Source organism: Bubalus bubalis, chromosome 16 (assembly GCF_019923935.1).
Source record: "Bubalus bubalis isolate 160015118507 breed Murrah chromosome 16, NDDB_SH_1, whole genome shotgun sequence".
In the NCBI taxonomy this organism is placed as follows: domain Eukaryota; kingdom Metazoa; phylum Chordata; class Mammalia; order Artiodactyla; family Bovidae; genus Bubalus; species Bubalus bubalis.
Genome location: NC_059172.1, coordinates 7666804 through 7685454, shown reverse-complemented (window position 1 = coordinate 7685454; position 18651 = coordinate 7666804). Strand labels below are relative to the sequence as shown.

General features: G+C 50.5%; 1 protein-coding gene across 50 annotated transcripts in view; it reads left to right on the top strand.

Annotated features, from left to right (window-relative positions):
- The window catches only part of MADD (MAP kinase activating death domain), a 41050-nt gene that overhangs the window by 21132 nt on the left and 1267 nt on the right, over positions 1-18651 (top strand). For 8 of the 50 annotated variants that reach the window (XM_044929148.2, XM_044929165.2, XM_044929159.2 and 5 more), the window contains 13 exons: positions 977-1048; positions 1406-1564; positions 4311-4419; positions 4703-4765; positions 5005-5125; positions 5228-5333; positions 6029-6139; positions 8505-8612; positions 14224-14388; positions 14627-14699; positions 14846-14952; positions 16698-16706; positions 16890-16959. In XM_044929148.2, the coding sequence (XP_044785083.2) occupies positions 977-1048; positions 1406-1564; positions 4311-4419; positions 4703-4765; positions 5005-5125; positions 5228-5333; positions 6029-6139; positions 8505-8612; positions 14224-14388; positions 14627-14699; positions 14846-14952; positions 16698-16706; positions 16890-16959 (1273 nt within the window). Of the gene's footprint in view, positions 1-976; positions 1088-1405; positions 1565-4310; positions 4420-4702; positions 4766-5004; positions 5126-5227; positions 5334-6028; positions 6140-8504; positions 8613-14223; positions 14389-14626; positions 14700-14845; positions 14953-16697; positions 16707-16889; positions 16960-16983; positions 17067-17554; positions 18649-18651 lie in introns of those variants that run through there. The other 42 variants (XM_044929135.2, XM_044929133.2, XM_044929132.2 and 39 more) reach the window with 18 other exon arrangements.

The following is an 18651-nucleotide window of genomic DNA, read 5'->3' as shown; positions in this document are numbered from 1 at the left end:
TCAGAATCGTGAGTGTTAACAGTTCGCTATCTCAGAATACTTTAAGACCAAAACAAAAAGACAACCTTGAAACATCATGAATATCCAGTCGCACAGGAATGGTGAAATAAGTGGGAGAAGGCAATGGCACCCCACTCCAGTACTCTTGCCTGGAAAATCCCATGGACAGAGGAGCCTGGTAAGCTTCAGTCCATGGGGTCGCGAAGAGTCAGACACAACTGAGCGACTTCACTTTTACTTTTCACTTTAATGCACTGGAGAAGGAAATGGCAACCCACTCCAGTGTTCTTGCCTGGAGAATCCCTGGGACGGCAGAGCCTGGTGGGCTGCCATCTATGGGGTCACACAGAGTCGGACACGACTGAAGTGACTTAGCAGCAGCAGCAGCATCCATGTAATGGAGAAGGAAATGGCAACCCACTCCAGTATTCTTGCCTAGAGGATCCTGTTGGACAGGGGAGCCTGGTGGGCTGCCATCTATGGGGTCACACAGAGTTGGACACAACAGAAGCAACTTAGCAGCAGCAGCAGCATGCATGTAATGCAATATTAGTATCCATTAATGACTATTTTCAAAAATTCAGTGACATGGGAAAGTGTTTACAAAGCTATATACAGTGTGAATCAGATTTTACTTTTAAAATATACATAGAAAAGACTGAAAGGAAGTTTGCTAAGATTTAATAACAGTGGTTAATGTGGGTGGTAAGTTTATGGCTTTTTTTTTTAATTTCCTTATTTCTTTCATGTATTTTCCGTAGCAAGCATGTATTTGTTTTACATTCGTTGTTTTTCTTATTCTGTAAGTCCTACGTATTTTATATTCAGGAAAAAGAGCTGATTTGTCATGACCTATCAGGGGATGACAACAGAAGGGTGGGGATGGGAGGAGGAAGAAGATACAGTGTTTCTTAGGGAAGCAGAGCATGGATGGGCCACCTCCCTGCTGTGTCTGAGTCCGCCTGTCTCATTTCAGAGGACCGATCCAGACTCTGTCATCGGTGTGAGTCCCACTGTGATGATCCGAAGCTCAAGTCAGGACTCTGAAGTTAGCACCGTGGTAGGGGAACACCACGCTGGCACCTTGGTGGGCGGGGTGTGGGTCCCCCTTTGGAAAAAGGCGGTTTCCTCTCTCCTATGGAGGCTGTTCTTAGTCTCAGGTCAGCTTGGTTCTCTTGGTGGAGATGTGTACCTGTCGTAGGTCTTTGTCTGTGGGCTCAGACCCTGAGATTTCACCCAGGGCGTCTCCTCATCTTATAAAGAAGGTACTTCCAGAGGCTGTCTTAACACACCTTTGAGGCTGGGTCTTTTTTTTTTCTTCACGGCAGCAGAAGGCTCTAAGAAGCTTGGCATCTCTGGGGCGCACCCCTGGGGGAGATCCCTTACCGCCTTTCTTCCTTCGCAGGTGAGCAACAGCTCCGGAGAGACCCTGGGAGCAGACAGCGACCTCAGCAGCAGTGCGGGCGATGGCCCAGGCGGCGAGGGCAGCGCCCACTTGGCAGGCTCTCGGGGCACCTTGTCTGACAGCGAGATCGAGACCAACTCTGCCACCAGTGCCATCTTTGTAAGCTCAACGGGATGGGGCTAGGTTAGAAAAGGTCGAAACTTAGGAGGCAGTCAGGAGGCAAAGGGAAGGCAGGCATGGATAACCTTCGTATATCTGACCCTCAGGAAAATGTTTCTTAAATTAGCTCTTTGCAGAGTCATCCAGTGCCATGCTCTAGGACTTTCAGAACCTTCTCCTGAATCATTGATGAGTTAGGCTTCCTGCCCAGTCACATAAGGGCTTCGACTCCTATGTGGCAATAACCCCTGTGTTTAAAATAAACAAAGTGATGCCTTTGTGGCCATGTCAGGGCAACTGCAGCTCTCATTTTGTCCCAGTCAGCCTGTTTTTATTCTGGTCACTGCTTTGTTTATGTAGCACCTTAAAATAGCATTTCATTTTAGTGTATTCCTAACAGTTATTCGAAGCTTTCCTTTGTGAATAAACGTCTATTAAGTGATTGACTAAATGCCATATTCTGTAAGAAAGAATCAGGGGTGACAAGGCATGATTCCCCTTCTCAAGAAGTTTGCAGTTCTGTATGTTGCTATGACTGATCTCTTCTGATAGGTGAGGGAAACAAAGCCTTAGGGGGGAAAAAAAAGATCTTGCCCTAGGTTATACAATAAGCCAGTGATCAGTAGGAATTAAATGAGTTCTTTTTAGTCCCTGTCTGTAGACACACTGCCCTACAGTGTATACAGGCATCCTCAGGCAGCATTAAGGGTTCTGACACTCTCGCCACTTGGTTAGGCAGAGCTCAGGATGGGTGTTCTCCGCCTGAGCTCAGAGGTCCTCATCTTTGGTCTGTGGGGAGAATGGGAGAGGAAGTTTAAATGAAATAAATCATGCAGCCCTGGCGATCACTCCCACCCCAGGGCCTTGTGTAGCCCTGCTTCTGACAGAGCCAGTGACATCCCAGAGTGGGGGGTAGGGGTAGGCACCAGAGCCATTCAAACTCATGCACTGTAACTCGCCCTGAGTCCAAACAGACCCTTTTAATTAAGAGCATCTTAAATCCTTCTAGTGTGCTTCTGTTCTGGAAGCTGAGGTACATGCTGTGCCGTAGCTGTCTTGCAAGAAGCCGCTCAGCTGTGGCCTCCCTTTCCTGGCACCTTCCCGGGACAGATTCTTACTTGTCCTGTGCTTCTGGGTGAGGGGACTTCCTGCGGTTGAGTTGCCGAGAGCAGTTACCTAAATTTCTTGGCTCAAAAAAATAGGCAGCTTTGGCAAGAAATGGCATTATATTAAGTTAATACAGTTCCCTGAACGAAGTCTTTGGCTGTGAACCAGGCAGCTGGCGTTTGGACACACTCATTAGGTATTTATTGCCCAGGAGCCTCTGATCGGTGGCTTCTCTGCTTACGCTGCCTCACATGTTGTGAAATGGGTGTGAGAGCTACCCCTTCCCCAGCTGAAAATCTTTCCCAAATGAACAGAAAGCCTAATGTTGTGCAAGTGGCAGATAAAGTGCTGTTTTTATGTGGGAAGATACTTCTAAGAGATGGTAAGAGAGAAAACATTAACATTTGTCAAACACCGGCCATGCGCCAGGGGTAAGGAGCCTGCCTGTCAGTGCAGGAGGCGTATGAGACGTGGGAGTTGGAAAGAGCCCCTGGGGGAGGGCATGGCAACCACTCCAGTGTTCTTGCCTAGAGAATCCCATGGACAGAGGAGCCTGGCAGGCTACAGAGTATGGGGTCGCAAGGAGTGGGACACAACTGAAGCGACTTAGTGCACACACGTGTGCCAGACACTGAGTGATTTATATGTCTTTTCTCATTTTATCCCTGGAATAGTCCTGTTGAGTGGGTATTATAACCTTCCTTTTACAGATGAAGAAAATGAGTCTGAGAAGCTAAAAAGTTGTTTTTTTTTTTTAATTTTATTTTATTTTTAAACTTTACAATATTGTATTAGTTTTGCCAAATATCGAAATGACTCCGCCACAGGTATATATGTGTTCCCCATCCTGAACCCTCCTCCCTCCTCCCTCCCCATACCATCCCTCTGGGTCGTCCCAGTGCACCAGCCCCAAGCATCCAGTATCGTGCATCGAACCTGGACTGGCAACTCGTTTCATACATGATATTATACATGTTTCAATGCCATTCTCCCAAATCTTCCCACCCTCCCCCTCTCCCACAGAGTCCATAAGACTGTTCTATAAGCTAAAAAGTTTTGTACCAAAGATCACATAGCTAGCAAGAGGCATGAATCTGATTCTTGGTCATGTTCTTTCACTGTGTCACGCTGCTACAGAGAATTTGTCTAATTTTTAAGAGCAAAGAGTCTTATAGAAACAAAAGGAGGTAAAAATAAGTAAAAATGAAAGGTCGATTACCTGTTTCGGGAGGCAGTAACCGAAAGCAGTATTATCAGATTGACTTATTTTTTAAAAAAGTTTCTTTTATTTATTTTCGGCTGTGCTGGGTCTTTGCTGAGTGAAGGCTTTTTCTCTAGATGCAGTGCATGGGCTTTAGGGAGCACGGGCTTAGCTGCCCCGTGGCATGTGGGTTCTACCCAGACCAGGGATCAAACCCGTGTCCCCTGCATTGGCAAGTGGATTCTTAACCCCTGGACCACCAGGGAAGTCCCAGACTGACCTCTATTTGAAGTGAGCAGAGTGGCAAATGCAGGGCTACTGGAATACGTGTGGCTAATGATGGTGGCCGGCGTGTGAGCCTGTTTTATAAGCTGCTTGGTTTCCTTTGCGCCTGTCCCTTGGTGCTTCGGCAGCTGACCTGTTGTCTCTTCTGTCTAGGGTAAAGCCCATAGCTTGAAGCCAAGTGTGAAGGAGAAGCTGGTGGGCAGCCCAGTTCGCTCTTCTGAAGACGTCAGCCAGCGAGTCTACCTCTACGAGGGACTCCTAGGTGAGAAACAGACCGAGAAGGCCTCTTGCACAGGAAGGAAGCAGGCTTCGGCCAGGGAAGAGGGTGGCACCGGACAAGTAGCTGTGTGGCCGTTGGCTGATCTCAGTGCGGACATGAAAGGGCGTTTTTATATCTGAAGCCGGCGACTGTCTGGGTCTGGAGAGAGGAAGGCAGTGGGAGAACGCTAGGAGAGACTGAAGTCCGGTATTAATCAACAGTCTCTATCTTTGTGTCTTCTTTTACTTCCTTGCTACCATGGTCCTTCCTGCTCACAAACTGGCAGGAAGGGACAAAGGATCGATGTGGGACCAGTTAGAGGACGCTGCTATGGAGACCTTTTCTATAAGTAACCACCCTTCTGTGTGTGCTGTTCATCCCTCCTCCTCGGGAGGGGCTGGGCCTCACTTGGAGGCAGCCGGGGCTGGTGGCAGGAATGCTGCATCTGGGGTGGCGAGTCTGATGTTTCCTTTGCTCTGGAATTTGTAAAGACTCCCTTCTTTGCTGGAAGTTACTCTTTATCTTAGTTTGGCAGCCGCCTTCTTTATATGTCATATAAGCCCTTAAGAAACCCTCTCTTCCACACAGGCAAAGAGCGTTCTACTTTATGGGACCAAATGCAGTTCTGGGAAGACGCGTTCCTAGATGCCGTGATGTTGGAGAGAGAAGGAATGGGCATGGACCAGGGTCCCCAGGAAATGATAGACAGGTGTGAGGTTTATAAACCCTTGGAAAAGGCAAATTTGGCCCCTTCCCCGTTAATTATGCTTCCTCCCACCTGGGGGCTGACGTGTCCTGGTCTCCCGTTCAGGTACCTGTCCCTGGGAGAACACGACCGGAAGCGCCTGGAGGACGATGAAGACCGTCTGCTGGCCACACTCTTGCACAACCTCATCTCGTACATGCTGCTGATGAAGGTAGTGTCCGTTCTGCTTACGCCCAGCTACTGCCAATGCTGAGGACAAGGCTTGTTCCTGTTGCCTGGACCCTGGGGCAGTCGGGAAGCAGTCAGGGCGTCCTGCTAGGGCCCTCTTCCTCACTGAAGGTCCGAGGCCTCTCTGCAGCTCATTTACCCCCTTCTCTGAAGCAGCCAGGCTGCTGTACAGCTGGGGAGTGTTGTAAAGGTGAGGGATGATGGTGTGCTGTTTGTTTCTTTTGAATTTTAAATGGGCTTCCTTTGCTGAATATTTTTAGGATGCCTGTCGAACTCCCCAGAGGATTCAGTGGAAAAAGAATGTTTTTTCAAGTAGTAGATTCTGAAACCTTAGAAAGGATGCTCAGAATTTACTTTTCCGCACTAGTCCTTCATCATATTGACTTTCCCGTAGATGTAAAAAGCACTAGTCATTGGAAAAGCAATGAATGGCAGATTCTAGTTTGACTTGGTTATATTTGGTTTTTATAGCCATGGGAGAGAACTGTGTCCCCAAGTAGAAGAGTCCTGTTCTGAAAGGACCTGGTGGGTAGAAGAGAGTTGTTTTGAGAATGAGTTCCTGGGTTTTTCCTCCGCCTGTTCTCCCGGCCTCTCTTAATGTGAAGACATGAGTTGATCCAGTGGAGAGAATACCCTGCAGTCACTCTTGGTTATTGAGGTTCTGTTTTGGCTTTCCAGGTAAATAAGAATGACATCCGGAAGAAGGTGAGGCGCCTGATGGGAAAGTCCCATATTGGGCTTGTGTACAGTCAGCAAATCAATGAAGTCCTTGACCAGCTGGCTAACCTGGTGAGCACATCTCAGGCATTCTTCAGGCTCCTTCCATCGCACTGGTCAGCTGCCTAGGCATGGGCCCCGAGGCCTAACGGAGAGGCTTCCCTGTAGCTCATTTCTTGGCTCAGATGTTTTCAGAATTCCTAGTTCTGAACATCGGAGAAGGCAATGGCACCCCTTCCAGTACTCTTGCCTGGAAAATCCCATGGATGGAGGAGCCTGGTGGGCTACAGTCCATGGGGTCGCTAAGAGTCGGACACGACTGAGCGACTTCACTTTCTCTTTTCACTTGCATGCATTGGAGAAGGAAATGGCAACCCACTCCAGTGTCCTTGTCTGGAGAATCCCAGGGACGGGGGAGCCTGGCGAGCTGCCGTCTATGGGGTCGCACAGAGTCGGACACGACTGAAGTGACTTAGCAGCAGCAGCAGTTCTGAACACAGGCTTGGCCTCTAGATGAGGCGTTTGCCCTTCTGTTCTGTGATAGGAGTCTCTGCACTGAAACCGTCCCAGTGCAGCCTTCTCGGCATCTGTGTGGTCTGTGGACCCCTGTGGATCCGCAAGGTGAATCCTGTTTTCTCGACAATACTGAGATGTTATTTGCCTTTTTCACCGGGTTGACAGGCACACTAATGGTTCAGGAGCAGTAGCGGGCAAAAACCGCTGGTGCCTTAATGCAGCGTAGACAGTGGCACCACAGCATGCTGCGGCCCCGCCTCGGCACTCTCTTGGTTAGGAAGAAAATGAAAAGCCAGTTGACTTGCGAGTGTCCTCGATGAAGCAGTTAAAATCATCAGTTTTCTTAAATCTGACTATTGATGATACATCTTCCTAATATTCTGTGTAGCAAAATGAGAAATACACATAGAGCATTTCTGCCGCAAACCAAAATGCGATGATCGTTTGGAGGAAAAGCAGTTTGTGACAATTTTAGCTGCACAGTGAACTGGCAGCTTTGTTTATGGGACATCATTTTCACTTGAAAGAATGACTAACAAACTATCATTGTTTGGACTTGGGTACTCAGCAGACTTTTGTGCTCGAAGCCTCCCAGTATTTTAAAGACTTTTCTAGTAAGATTGGTGAGGGAATTAATGAATGTGATTTTTTTATATTATGTCATGAAATGTGTCAACACTTGAAAGAGCTTCATAACTTGAAAAACCAGTATTTTCCAGATGCTCAATGTGTGGTGTTGAAAATTCAACTAACCACTCCAAGTGTAACTCCAAGTGTAAAGCAGACAAATGGATTGTACTGTAGCAAAGTACAAAGTGTTCACTGATGTCTTTTCAGATCCTACATTGCAACTAAGCTTAAGAAACTACTTGAGGTTCTGGTACCGCATCAGAGAAGAATATACATATACATATGGAAAGCCTGGTAGAATACTCCTCCCTTTTCCAGATACATATCTTTGAAGTCAGGTTGTCTTTAATATACCTCTGCCAAAGCAACATGTCACAATGGATTGAATGTAGAAACAGATATGAGAATGCAACTATTTTTTAATAAGCCAAACATTAATGAAACTTGCAAAAATGCAAAATAATGCTGCTCTTCACTTTTTTTGTTCTGAGAGATATAGTTATTTGAAAAGTATATGTTATGTATATTACCATGCAATGGATTTATTATTGTACTCTTGTACCTAGTTGCTCAGTCGTGTCCAGCTCTTTGCGACCCCATGGACAGTAGCCCAGGCCTCTGTCCGTGGGATTTCCTAGGCAAGAATACTGGAGTGGGTTGCCTGTTTCCTCCTCCAGGGGATCTTCCCGACCCAGGGATCAAACCCACATCCCTTGTGTCTTCTGCATTGGCGGGCATATTCTTTACCACTTGCACCACCTTATTAATGAATTACTAATTCCTTTTAAGTGAATTGGGTTTCCCTGGTGGCTCAGGTAAAGAATCTGCCTGCAATGTGAGAGACCCAGGTTCAATCCCTGGGGTTGGGGAAGATCCCCTGGAGAAGGGAATGCCTATCCACTCCAGTATTCTTGCCTGGAGAATTCCATGGACAGAGGAACCTGGCAGCCTGTGCAGTCTGTGGGGGTCACAAAGAGTTGGACATGACTGTGCGACTAACACTTTAAATGAGTTAATAAAAACTTAAAACTTTTGTCAATGATAATTTCTAATATGGTAAATATCTATAAATTTAACTCACAAAAACATAAGCTCTTGGGGGTCATCAATAATGTTAGAAGAATCCTGAGACCAAGAAGTTTGTGAACACGTCCATGGTGGCCAGTGGCCAGCAGATGGCGCTTCTCTGAGGAGACCGATAGAAATTGAATTGCTGAATGGGGGATTCTGGGCCCAGACTGCTCTATGAGAGGGAAGCTCGGATGTCGCTAAAGGATCTCTCTTTCCTCAGAATGGACGAGATCTCTCCGTCCGGTCCAGTGGCAGCCGGCACATGAAGAAGCAGACATTCGTGGTACATGCAGGGACAGACACGAATGGAGATATCTTTTTCATGGAGGTAGGTGCTGCTGGTTCATGCCCAGAGGGACATTTGAAAGTCATTTGAAAGTCACAAGAAACTCCTAGAACGGATGCCAGAATATTTTTCCCCACTTATTCATTTTCATGGTCCATTTATCATTAATTTTCAGTTCAGTTCAGTCGCTTAGTCGTGTCCGACTCTGCGACCCCATGAACTACAGCACGCCAGGCTTCCCTGTCCATCACCAACTCCCGGAGTTAACTCAAATCCATGTCCACTGAGTCAGTGATGCCATCCATCCATCTCATTCTCTGTCGTCCCCTTTTCCTCCCACCTTCAATCTTTCCCAGCATAAGGGTCTTTTCCAGTGAGTCAGTTCTTCGCATCAGGTGGCCAAAGGATTGGAGTTTCAGCTTCAACGTCAGTCCTTCCAATGAACACCCAGGACTGATCTCCTTTAGGATGGACTGGTTGGATATCCTTGCAGTCCAAGGGATTCTCAAAAGCCTTCTCCAACACCAGAGTTCAAAAGCATCAATTCTTCGGCGCTCAGCTTTCTTTATAGTCCAACTCTCACATCCATACATGACTACTGGAAAAACCATAGCCTTGACTAGATGGATTAATTGTCAGGCTCTTATGCAAATAAGTTAATGTAATAGACGATTCCCTGTCTTGTCTTTTATATATAAGATTGAGTAGATGATATGGTCGCATTGTCCATAAGTCAGAACAACATGAAATGGTATACACTGGCAAGTCTTGTCTCATTCTTATCCCCTTCCACTCGGTTTTCCAACCACCTCACCCCTTCCTCACGTAGGCAGCCACTTTTATTTATAACCACTTTATGTCCTCCAGTGGTTTTCTACGAAAACACAATAAAATATAAACATAAATTCTTATTTTCCTACTCTTTTACATAAAGGTTCAGTTCAGTTCACTCGCTTAGTCGTGTCTGACTCTTTGCGACCCCATGGACTGCAGCACACCAGGCCTCCCTGTCCATCACCAACTCCCAGAGTTTACCCAAACTCACGTCCATTGAGTCGGTGATGCCATCCAATCATCTCATCCTCTGTCGTCTCCTTCTCCTCCCACCTTCAATCTTTCCCAGCAAAAGGGTCTTTTCCAATGAGTCAGCTCTTTGCATCAGGTGGCTAGAGTATTGGAGTTTCAGCTTCAATATCAGTCGTTCCAATGAACACTCAGGATTGATCTCCTTTAGGATGGACTGGTTGGATCTCCTTGCAGTCCAAGGGACTCTCAAGAGTCTTCTCCAACACCACAGACATAAAGGTAGCACTTCATATCTGCTGATCTGAACCTTTTTCTTTTTTTCCTTAAACATATCCTGGAGATCTTCCGTATCAGTAGAAAAAGAATGTTCTCATTCTTTTTACAGCCGTGTGGTGTTCCACCATGTGACTAGACCGTACTTTATTTCGCCAGTCAGTATATATACACCCTTGGTTTTCACCCAGATTTTTATATTGTTAGTAGTGTGACTCTGGGTGATGCTGTGCCTGCTTCATTTCATGCGTGAAAGGAAGCTTCATCTAAGAGTTCCCAGAAGTGGGATAGCTGGGTCAAAGAGAAAATGCATTTATAGTTTTGGTTGCTGTGACTCTAAAGTATCTCTTGACATACAGTTTCTCTTCCGTGTTGCTGTTTATTTTGTTGGAAAACATATGCCTATGGAGGAGCCATCTTACCTTTTAGGTTTTTTTGCTGATTGCATCTCCTTAGTGTTGTGTAACCTGTTTCTCTGTCACTTGTATTTGTACACACTAGTGGTTCAGTCTGGAGGTTTGTTCAGTTTTGGTTTCAGTATTTCAGCAAGACTAGGTGGTTGCCTCATATGGTCAGCTCTCTGCTTGTGGTCAGAGGGTTCACACGTGGGAATCTGGCCTCTGCTCTGCATTAGTTTTCTGATTTAACTTATGGTATTTTTTTGTCGTGCAGAATTTTTTTTAACTTTTTTTGTAGTTGAATTAATTAGTCGTTTATTTCGTTAATTAGTCTGGCTTCTGGATTTTAAGTCATAGCTATAAAAATCCTTTCTTAATCCAGTATTATGAAGGAAGTTGGCCACGTTTTCTTCATTTCTGTGTTTTTAATTCTAAAATGGCTAAGATTCTTTCTAAGTACTTTTAGGGGCCAAGTACAGCTCCTCTGTAAAGCAGTGAGATTAGCTAACACCCTGTTGCCTTTTGGTTCAGTTGAATTTGATTTTCACAGCCACAGCTTTTTGAAGAGGTAATCTAGCAAACATAGGGTGGGGTATCTGCTCTGCAGCAGAAACTTACATGGTGATGCAGCCGAGAAGGCTGTTGTTTTCATGTCCCCTTGAAGTGATAGAATTTGTCTGAGTGCCTGTTGGAGCTGAGGGCTACTTCAGACACCTGCAGCAGAGTAAATTTCTGCAGAGGATTCTCTGACGTGTAGGACCCACTCTCACCACTGTACACGGAGCCTCAGACAAGAGCAGTGGAGCTTGGGGTGGGTCTGTCAACTCATAGATGCTCCGCCTTGTACTGCAAAGCGTGGGCACCACGCTCACTCTGTCAGCGCCTGGCTACTGTGAGGCTATCGGAGTTAACTGTTCTCAGCACAGGCTGCTGGCTGTGTGATCAGCTGGATAACAATTTGCAAAGACTTTTTAAAAATCACCTTTATTGCCTTTTATCTTAATTACAAAAGTGAGAGTATATGCTGGAAACGTTTCAAACCATATAGAAGTCAATTAGGTAAAAAGTAAAAATTTTCCTTCACTTCCTGCCAATGCCATGTCTCAGAGGTAACCACTGTTAGAGAATTTGATGTGAATCTCTTCAGATTTTAAAAAAAAATGCATATTTGTATGAATGCAGCTTACGATATGGAATTTTATTTCAGTGTTTCTAAGTGATACCAGATTATGAATATTGTTATATAATTTGGCTTTTTTTCACTTAATATATCATAGATATATCGATAGTATGTTCCCATATTATAGAAATCTGTCTTTTTTAAATGGATGCTCAACCATTAGGTTTTCTCTGGATGTGCCATGATGTATTTAACTAGTCCCTCCCACTTTTTCTTTTTTTTTTTAACAAGGATTAACTGGTCATCCTTGAACATAAATCTTTGCACAGTCACATGAGAATTTCTTTTTTTTTTTTCACATGAGAATTTCTATAGGATAGATTCTTGGTGTGAAATTTCTGGGTCAAACTATGTATAAGATAGATGGCTAATGAGAGCCTACTGTATAACACAGGGAACTCAATGCTTGCGGTGATCTAAATGGGAAGGAAATCCAAGAAAGAGGGGGTAGATCTATACCTACAGATGATTGACTTCGCTGTACAGCAGAAACTAACACAGCATTAGTAAAGCGACTATACGCCAATAAAAACTAATTAAAAAAAAAGACATTTCTGGATCAAGCTTACATATGTTTACAACTTTTTAAAAGCTTTTCATTTTGCACTGGAGCGCAACCGATTAACGACGCTGTGGTAGTTTTGGGTGGACAGCAGAGGGGCACAGCCATGCAGATACAGGTGTCCGCTGGATACGTTCACAGTTTTGATAGATTTTGCCACATTGCCATCCCAAGGACTATACCAGTTGCACCTCCACCAGCATTGACGAGTGTGACACGTTACTACCTTTGTGTCTCTAGCCTAGAAATTGTGTGTTCTTCTAAGTGTCTTTTCCCCTCCGTTCTTTTTAAAATCAGTTGTTTTTGGCTGCACTGGGTCTTTGTTTCTGTGCATGGCCTTGCTGTAGTTGCAGCGAGCGAGGGCTGCTCCTCATGGCAGTGGCTTCTCTTTTGTCGCAGAGCACAGGCTCTAGGCGCACGGGCTTAGTTGCTCCGAGGCATGTGGAATCTTCCCGGACCAGGGCTCGAACCCATGTCCCCTGCATTGGCAGGCGGCTTTTTATCCACTCTACCACCAGGGAAGGCCCTACATGATGTTCTTAAAGGGTTATGCAAAGCAGAGTAGTTCTCTCCATCTTTCAGATCGAGAGAAGCACAGAGTTCAGCTACGGTAGAATTCAAGTTTCTAAATTCCCACTCAGCTACTCTGGCCCTTTTCTTCCTCGGGCTTTTGAACTCCAGTAAAGTCTTATGTAGGTAGATTAAACTGATAGTCGTGTGTTCCTTATTCTTTCACCCAGTTTTTAGGGAGCACACATTACAGCCAGGCACTCTGCTGGCTTTGCTGGCTTTGGGGTTACAGTAGTGAATCAGGGAGGTAAGGTTTCTGTTGCCCTCATAGGGTTGATAAGCCATTGGGAAAGTCAGGTAATTAAACACCCAGTGTCATAAAGGATAATGAGCATTATGAGAGATTTCTGGGGGGCAGATGTCATGAGGATACACAGCAGAGGGCCTGGGCGTTGTGGGTGATGCCCAGAAGTGATCTTTGCGCTTAGGACTTGAAGAAGAGTTAGGACTTAATGGCTGGAGTAGGGGAGGGGAAGAGTGTCCTGTGGTGTTTGGGGCAGAATGGTGGGGTCTCACATCACACCTTCATTCCTGGCTCAGGCAGCTGGGGGGACAGAAATGCCAGTTACTCAAGGAGCTTAGAGGGAGGAGCTGCCCAAGAGATGCGGAGTCCAGGATGAGTTTGAGGTGCTGCCAGTGTGACACCAACACAGAGCAAGGTCAGGACCCAGGAAGACAAGTCTCCTATGCAGGAGGGCTTGAGGGCCATCAGTATGGTCGTCAGAATTATTATTCTGTTTCCTACATCACAGTTGTATCATTGGTATAGCGGCTGACCCTCGGGTACTTTCTATGTGCCTGGCTTTATTCTGAGAATTTTATGCACATTAACTTACTTAATCTTCACAATAACTCCATGAAGTTATTGCTGTCCCCATCTTATACATGAGGACATACAGACACGGACTAACTTGCTTAAGGTGACACAGCTAAGTAAGGTGACAGCCGGAATGTAAGCCCAGGCAGTCGGATCTTAGACCGGTGTTCTTCCCCATGGTGCCGAACTGCCTCCTCCATAACTGAAGGCAGATGGACAGATTCACTGGCCTGTGGGAGAACGTTGAGCAAGAAAGAGGAGCTCCGTGAAGGAGAACCTCGCCTTTTAATCTGTATCACCCTGTGCTGGGTGGCTTTTTCATCACTGCATTAAGCAGTGTGCATGTGCCGCTGGTGTCATCAATTTTTGAGAAGAATCTGTGCAGAACTGGAGTTGAGCCAGGATTAGGAAATGTGTTCGTTTCCTTTTTTTTCGTCCTGGGTTAAGTCTGCCCCAGTCCCCTGCCTTTGTGCCCATCACTAAAGAGATGATCCTTAAGATTGAGAGGTAGGGGCGGGAGATGGCCTCCGCACACTTTATCTGCAGAACGTGTGAGAGGCAGTCAACCCTGAGGTGAGGTGCGGGCCTCCTTCCGGGCCCACGAGTTCCTCTCATTGGCCTCTCCTCTTGCCAGCAACGCTTCCGGTGGACGCGTGCCCCGCCGTTCAGGGTCTGCGTCTCCGCCAAGTTAGGCTGAGTGTCGGGTGAGAACCCTGACCTGGGGGATGCTCCTAGCACCCGGTGCATCTGTCCCGGGGGCGGGGCGGCCCACGGTGTGGCCCGGGGCGGAAGAGACCCAGGAGACCAGGGCTGCCGACCGCCCGCAGGTGTGTGACGACTGCGTGGTGCTGCGCAGTAACATCGGGACGGTGTACGAGCGCTGGTGGTACGAGAAACTCATCAACATGACCTACTGCCCCAAGACCAAGGTGCTGTGTTTGTGGCGCAGAAATGGCTCCGAGACCCAGCTCAACAAGTTCTACACTAAGAAGGTACCTACCCGTGAGCTCCGTGTGTCCGGGGTGGGGCAGGCGATGAGGGCCACACCTGGGCTTCCCTGCGGGGAAGGGACCCTCCCGGGAGCCACGCTGGCCTCCCCCACCACCATCCACATGCCTCTGGCTGTGGCGTGGGCCACATAAAGCTGCCTCCAAGGTCCAGGGTTCAGGGACAGAGGGGTGGGGCGCCCGGGGGCCTGGTCTGACCGGACGGCCGCCCCCTGTGCCGCAGTGTCGGGAGCTGTACTACTGCGTGAAGGACAGCATGGAGCGCGCCGCCGCCCGCCAGCAGAGCATCAAGCCGGGTGAGGAGGGGGCGGCCCCGGAGCCCATGCCTCCGTTGACTTTCATTGGTGTTCATCCGCCCGGAGAGCCCCGCGGAGGTCACGGGCCTCACGGGCCTCAGGACTCGCCCCCTCCGCTAGCTGATAACGCCCCTTCCTTGCCGCAGGGCCGGAACTGGGTGGCGAGTTCCCCGTGCAGGACATGAAGACTGGCGAGGGGGGCTTGCTGCAGGTCACCCTCGAAGGGATCAACCTCAAGTTCATGCACAACCAGGTGGGTTAGAGGGGCAGCCCGAGGCTTCCAGCCCTGGCGCTGCGGGCGTCCAGTGTCCAGGTTCCCCCGCGAATGGGAGCCAGGCCTCCGGGGCTAGTGGGAGCATCCGGGCATCTGGGCCAGAGGGCAATCCGAAGGGGGGGCGCAGTGACACTGGCTGCCCCCACCCCGCGAAGCCGCGGCAGGGGGGCGGGGAGAGGGGGCCGCGCCCCGCCCTTAGACTCAGCTCAGTGTGAGTGGGAGCGTCTCCCCGGCCCTTCTCTTGCTCCAGGGTGTGCTTTTGCTTGTGGTTTCGCTGTGAGTCTAGGCCAGCTGGTCCTCTTGTGTGCGTGGAGTGTGTGTGTGAATTCGCCTTTCCAACCTGCTGATCCTCCTTCCTGTTCTCTTCCTTCCTTTGAGCGCCCCACTCCGTCCCCTGCTCCGCAGACCCCACTCCCCCGCCCGCCGGCCCGCGACCCCAAAGGGGAGCACTTCGGGATCCATCTTGCCCTCCCTGTGGTCCCACCGTAGGGCCTGACCGTTTCTCCTCTTGGTCTTCTAACACAGCGTTACGTTTTCTCTCAGTGGACGCTCCTTAAGCTAATTACTTTTTGAGGCCCCGCGCGTCATCCCAGGTCCGTTCCCAGTCCTGGCTCTTCACACAAGTGCCTTCCCTTACCCTCCCGAGGCTCTGAGCCAGACCCGAGTGTGCAGTGAACGCCTGGCCTCGGGGCCTCCCTCCCCGCTTCCATTTTAATTCTTCTTTCAGGACCCCCTCAGGGCAGCTCGGTGTGCTGGGGAGCAGCCGCCTGGCTTCCCAGCAGGGTACGTGCAGAAGCACGTTTATTATCGTCAGAGTAGTGCATTAAATAGTACACTCGAGACCCGAGGCTCCACCCGCTGAGGGTTTACTTAGGCGGTTTTCTGGACCATGAAGGCGCCAGCAGTTCTTGGGGACCAGGCTTCGGACTGCACTTGAGGGTTGCGGCCTCCCCCAGAGCCTCACCTTCCGAAGAACAGGTCTCAGTGAATGACCCCCGTCCTCCCCTTGGTCCACCCCCGCCCCCGCCCCAGACCGACCTCCCGTCTAAGCATTACACAGTGTGTACAGGCCGGTCTGTGGATTACGGCTTTGCTCCAGGAGGTCAGACCCTGACTCACTTTGAGATCCTGGCCTCGGGGCCCATCTTCCACCTCCTGACAGTCAGCTGGAGTGGACGAAGCGGTGGCCCCCTGGTGGGGCTCTGCTGAAGAGGGGAAAGCGTGGCCTTTGGAGTCAGGATGTACTCAGATTCAGATGCCAGCTGCTATCCTCGGGAAAAACCTTCCTGACCCTCAGTGTCCTCATCTATGCAACATGGGTGATACCACACCTGTGCGGATGCCTCACCCCGGAGACACGAGGACAGACAGACAGACAGTGTGTGCAGACTCCCAGTAGGCTCTCCCGAGTGGTAGCTATCACTGCCAGCACCATGCACTCCGGGGAGAACCTGGATCCTGTCTCACAGAAGATGCCCCCACCTCCCCCAGGACAGTGTGAGGAGAGCTTTGTGCGTGCCAGCCCTCTGTGCCGGAGGAGGACGCATGGCGGGGTAGAGTGCTGAGGGGCCGGGGCGGGGACCCCGGGGTGCCGGGTCCTGCCAGCGCTGCCCTGGGCAGAGGGTGCGGGCAGGCAGCCCAGGCCGGCAGAGGGGCCTCGGGGTTGGCTTTGACGGTTAAAACTAACACCTTCCTTTCTCTCCCATGCTTTCTCCTCCGGCCAGGAGCGGAAGGTACTGCCCTTTCTGCTGTCTTTGCTTCTTGGCGCTTTTGAGCTGTGTGTGTGTGGGTTCTGGTGCCCTCCCTTCGGGACATAGGTTTCCGGTGTGGGCACGGGGCTACAGCTGGGAGAGGGGGCTCTGCGGGTGGAAGGGGAGCCTCTGGGCCTTATCGCTCCCTCCCTCCCTCTCTTGCAGGTTTTCATAGAGCTGAATCACATTAAAAAGTGCAATACAGTCCGAGGCGTCTTTGTCCTGGAGGAATTTGGTAATTACACTATTTTGCTCTTAGGTCTGGACTCACATGGCAGTAACTCAAACCTCGGAGCTCCAGAGGAGGGACTAGAGACAGAGAAGAAGCGCCTCTGCAGAGAGGTCAGGAGGAGCAGGAGCGTAGGGAGGATGAGCCAAGGGAGGCAGGAAAGCTAGCCAGTGCTGCCAGGGAACAGGCCCCAGAGCAGCGGCTTAATGCCGGCCCAGAGCTCCGCTGGTGCTCAGGGGGCTCCTCCAACCAGCACGCCTCCCCTGGCTGGGCCTGACCAGGCGGAAGTCAGAAAGTCCTGGGGGCAGAGCGGCCCAGCCGCGCCCCCGCTCAGCTGTGCTCACGCAGCCGCCTCAGTCCCTCTAGCAGCCCAGCGCCTCATCCAACTGCCCCGGGGCCACGCCAGGGTCCGTGCAGCCTCCAAGCCAGAGGAAGGTGCACAGGGGCGCAGGCAGGCCTAGGGAGCCGGGAGCCAGGCTCCCCCCCAAACCCAGGGCTGAGCGGCATCTGGGTTCTCACCCTGGGGCTTTGAGTTCCTGCTGTGTTTGTGCTTCATTCTTTTGTGCCCCTCATCGCTGCTATGAAAACCTTCGTTCTCCAGCAGGTAAAGTGACCTCGCCGCGCTGCCTCCCCAGGCCCTGCCCGCCGCCTCGGCCCGGGTGGGCGGGCTCCCTTCACCCAGGCCAGCCTCTCCCATCGCCAACCTTCCCTAACCTTCCCTCCACCCTCTTCCTTCCCCACGTCCTCCACTGCGCTGGCTCACCAGTTCTGTACGCCTTCCTCTCTTCTGCCAGAGAGATGTTTCGGGGGGCGGGGGTGTCCTCTGGCTCAGGAGAAGGACCTGGGCTCCTTGTTCTACCTTGGACAAGTGTATTTACTCCCTGTTAACCCTGGGCCCCAAACTCCCCTCCCAGGGTCAGGAGGAGGAGGGGCCCTCTGGGGCGTGACGCCCCCCACTTCTGGTCTCGGGGCTGGGACAGGGCTGAGGCCAGGAGACCCGCTTCCCTGCTCTGGCTGCGCGGCAGCCCCGCAGGGCTGGGGCCAGGGGTCTCAGTCTTGGCCCCTGGGCCGTGGACCTGTGTGTATCTTGCCTGACGCTCCCTGTCACTTACCCCGGGTGCCGTCCTCGCCTGTTTCTTCTGCTCGGTGTGTCTGCTCCAGGGCCCTCTGACGCTCTCCCTCACACGGGCAGGCCTGGGCCTCTCCTGCCATCAGGGAAGGAAACTCCCGAGTCTGGTGGGTTTAGTGTCCCGCCCCCGCTTCATCCCGCCTCAGGAGCCTCCGTGTCTGGGCTGGGAGCACAGGGCATCTGCTGCCTTGACCGGAGGGTGGGGCTGGGCAGGGGGCTAAGCGCTCGGGGGTCCCAGCAAGGCGAGGCACAGGCTAGGAAACTGCTCTTCTTCTGGCCGAAAGCTGGGCGCACCCGCCGTGGTCCTCGGGGGCCAGGACTGGAGTGGCGGCCAGCGGGGCAGAGCCCAGCCTGCGCTCGGCTGGGGCGTTGCCCGCGGGTCGAGCCGCAGCCGTAGAGCCAGGGGCCACTGCGGACCTCAGGGCGTCTGGGCCGGTGTCCCCTCGCAGGGGCTGGGTGAGGCCCAGAGGGGAAGGGGGCCCTGTGCCGGGCGCCGCCGCCTGGGGGAGCGTGGCGCCATTGCTCTGACGTGTTGAACTCTCTTGTTTTGTCTCTTGCCCGTCCGGTTG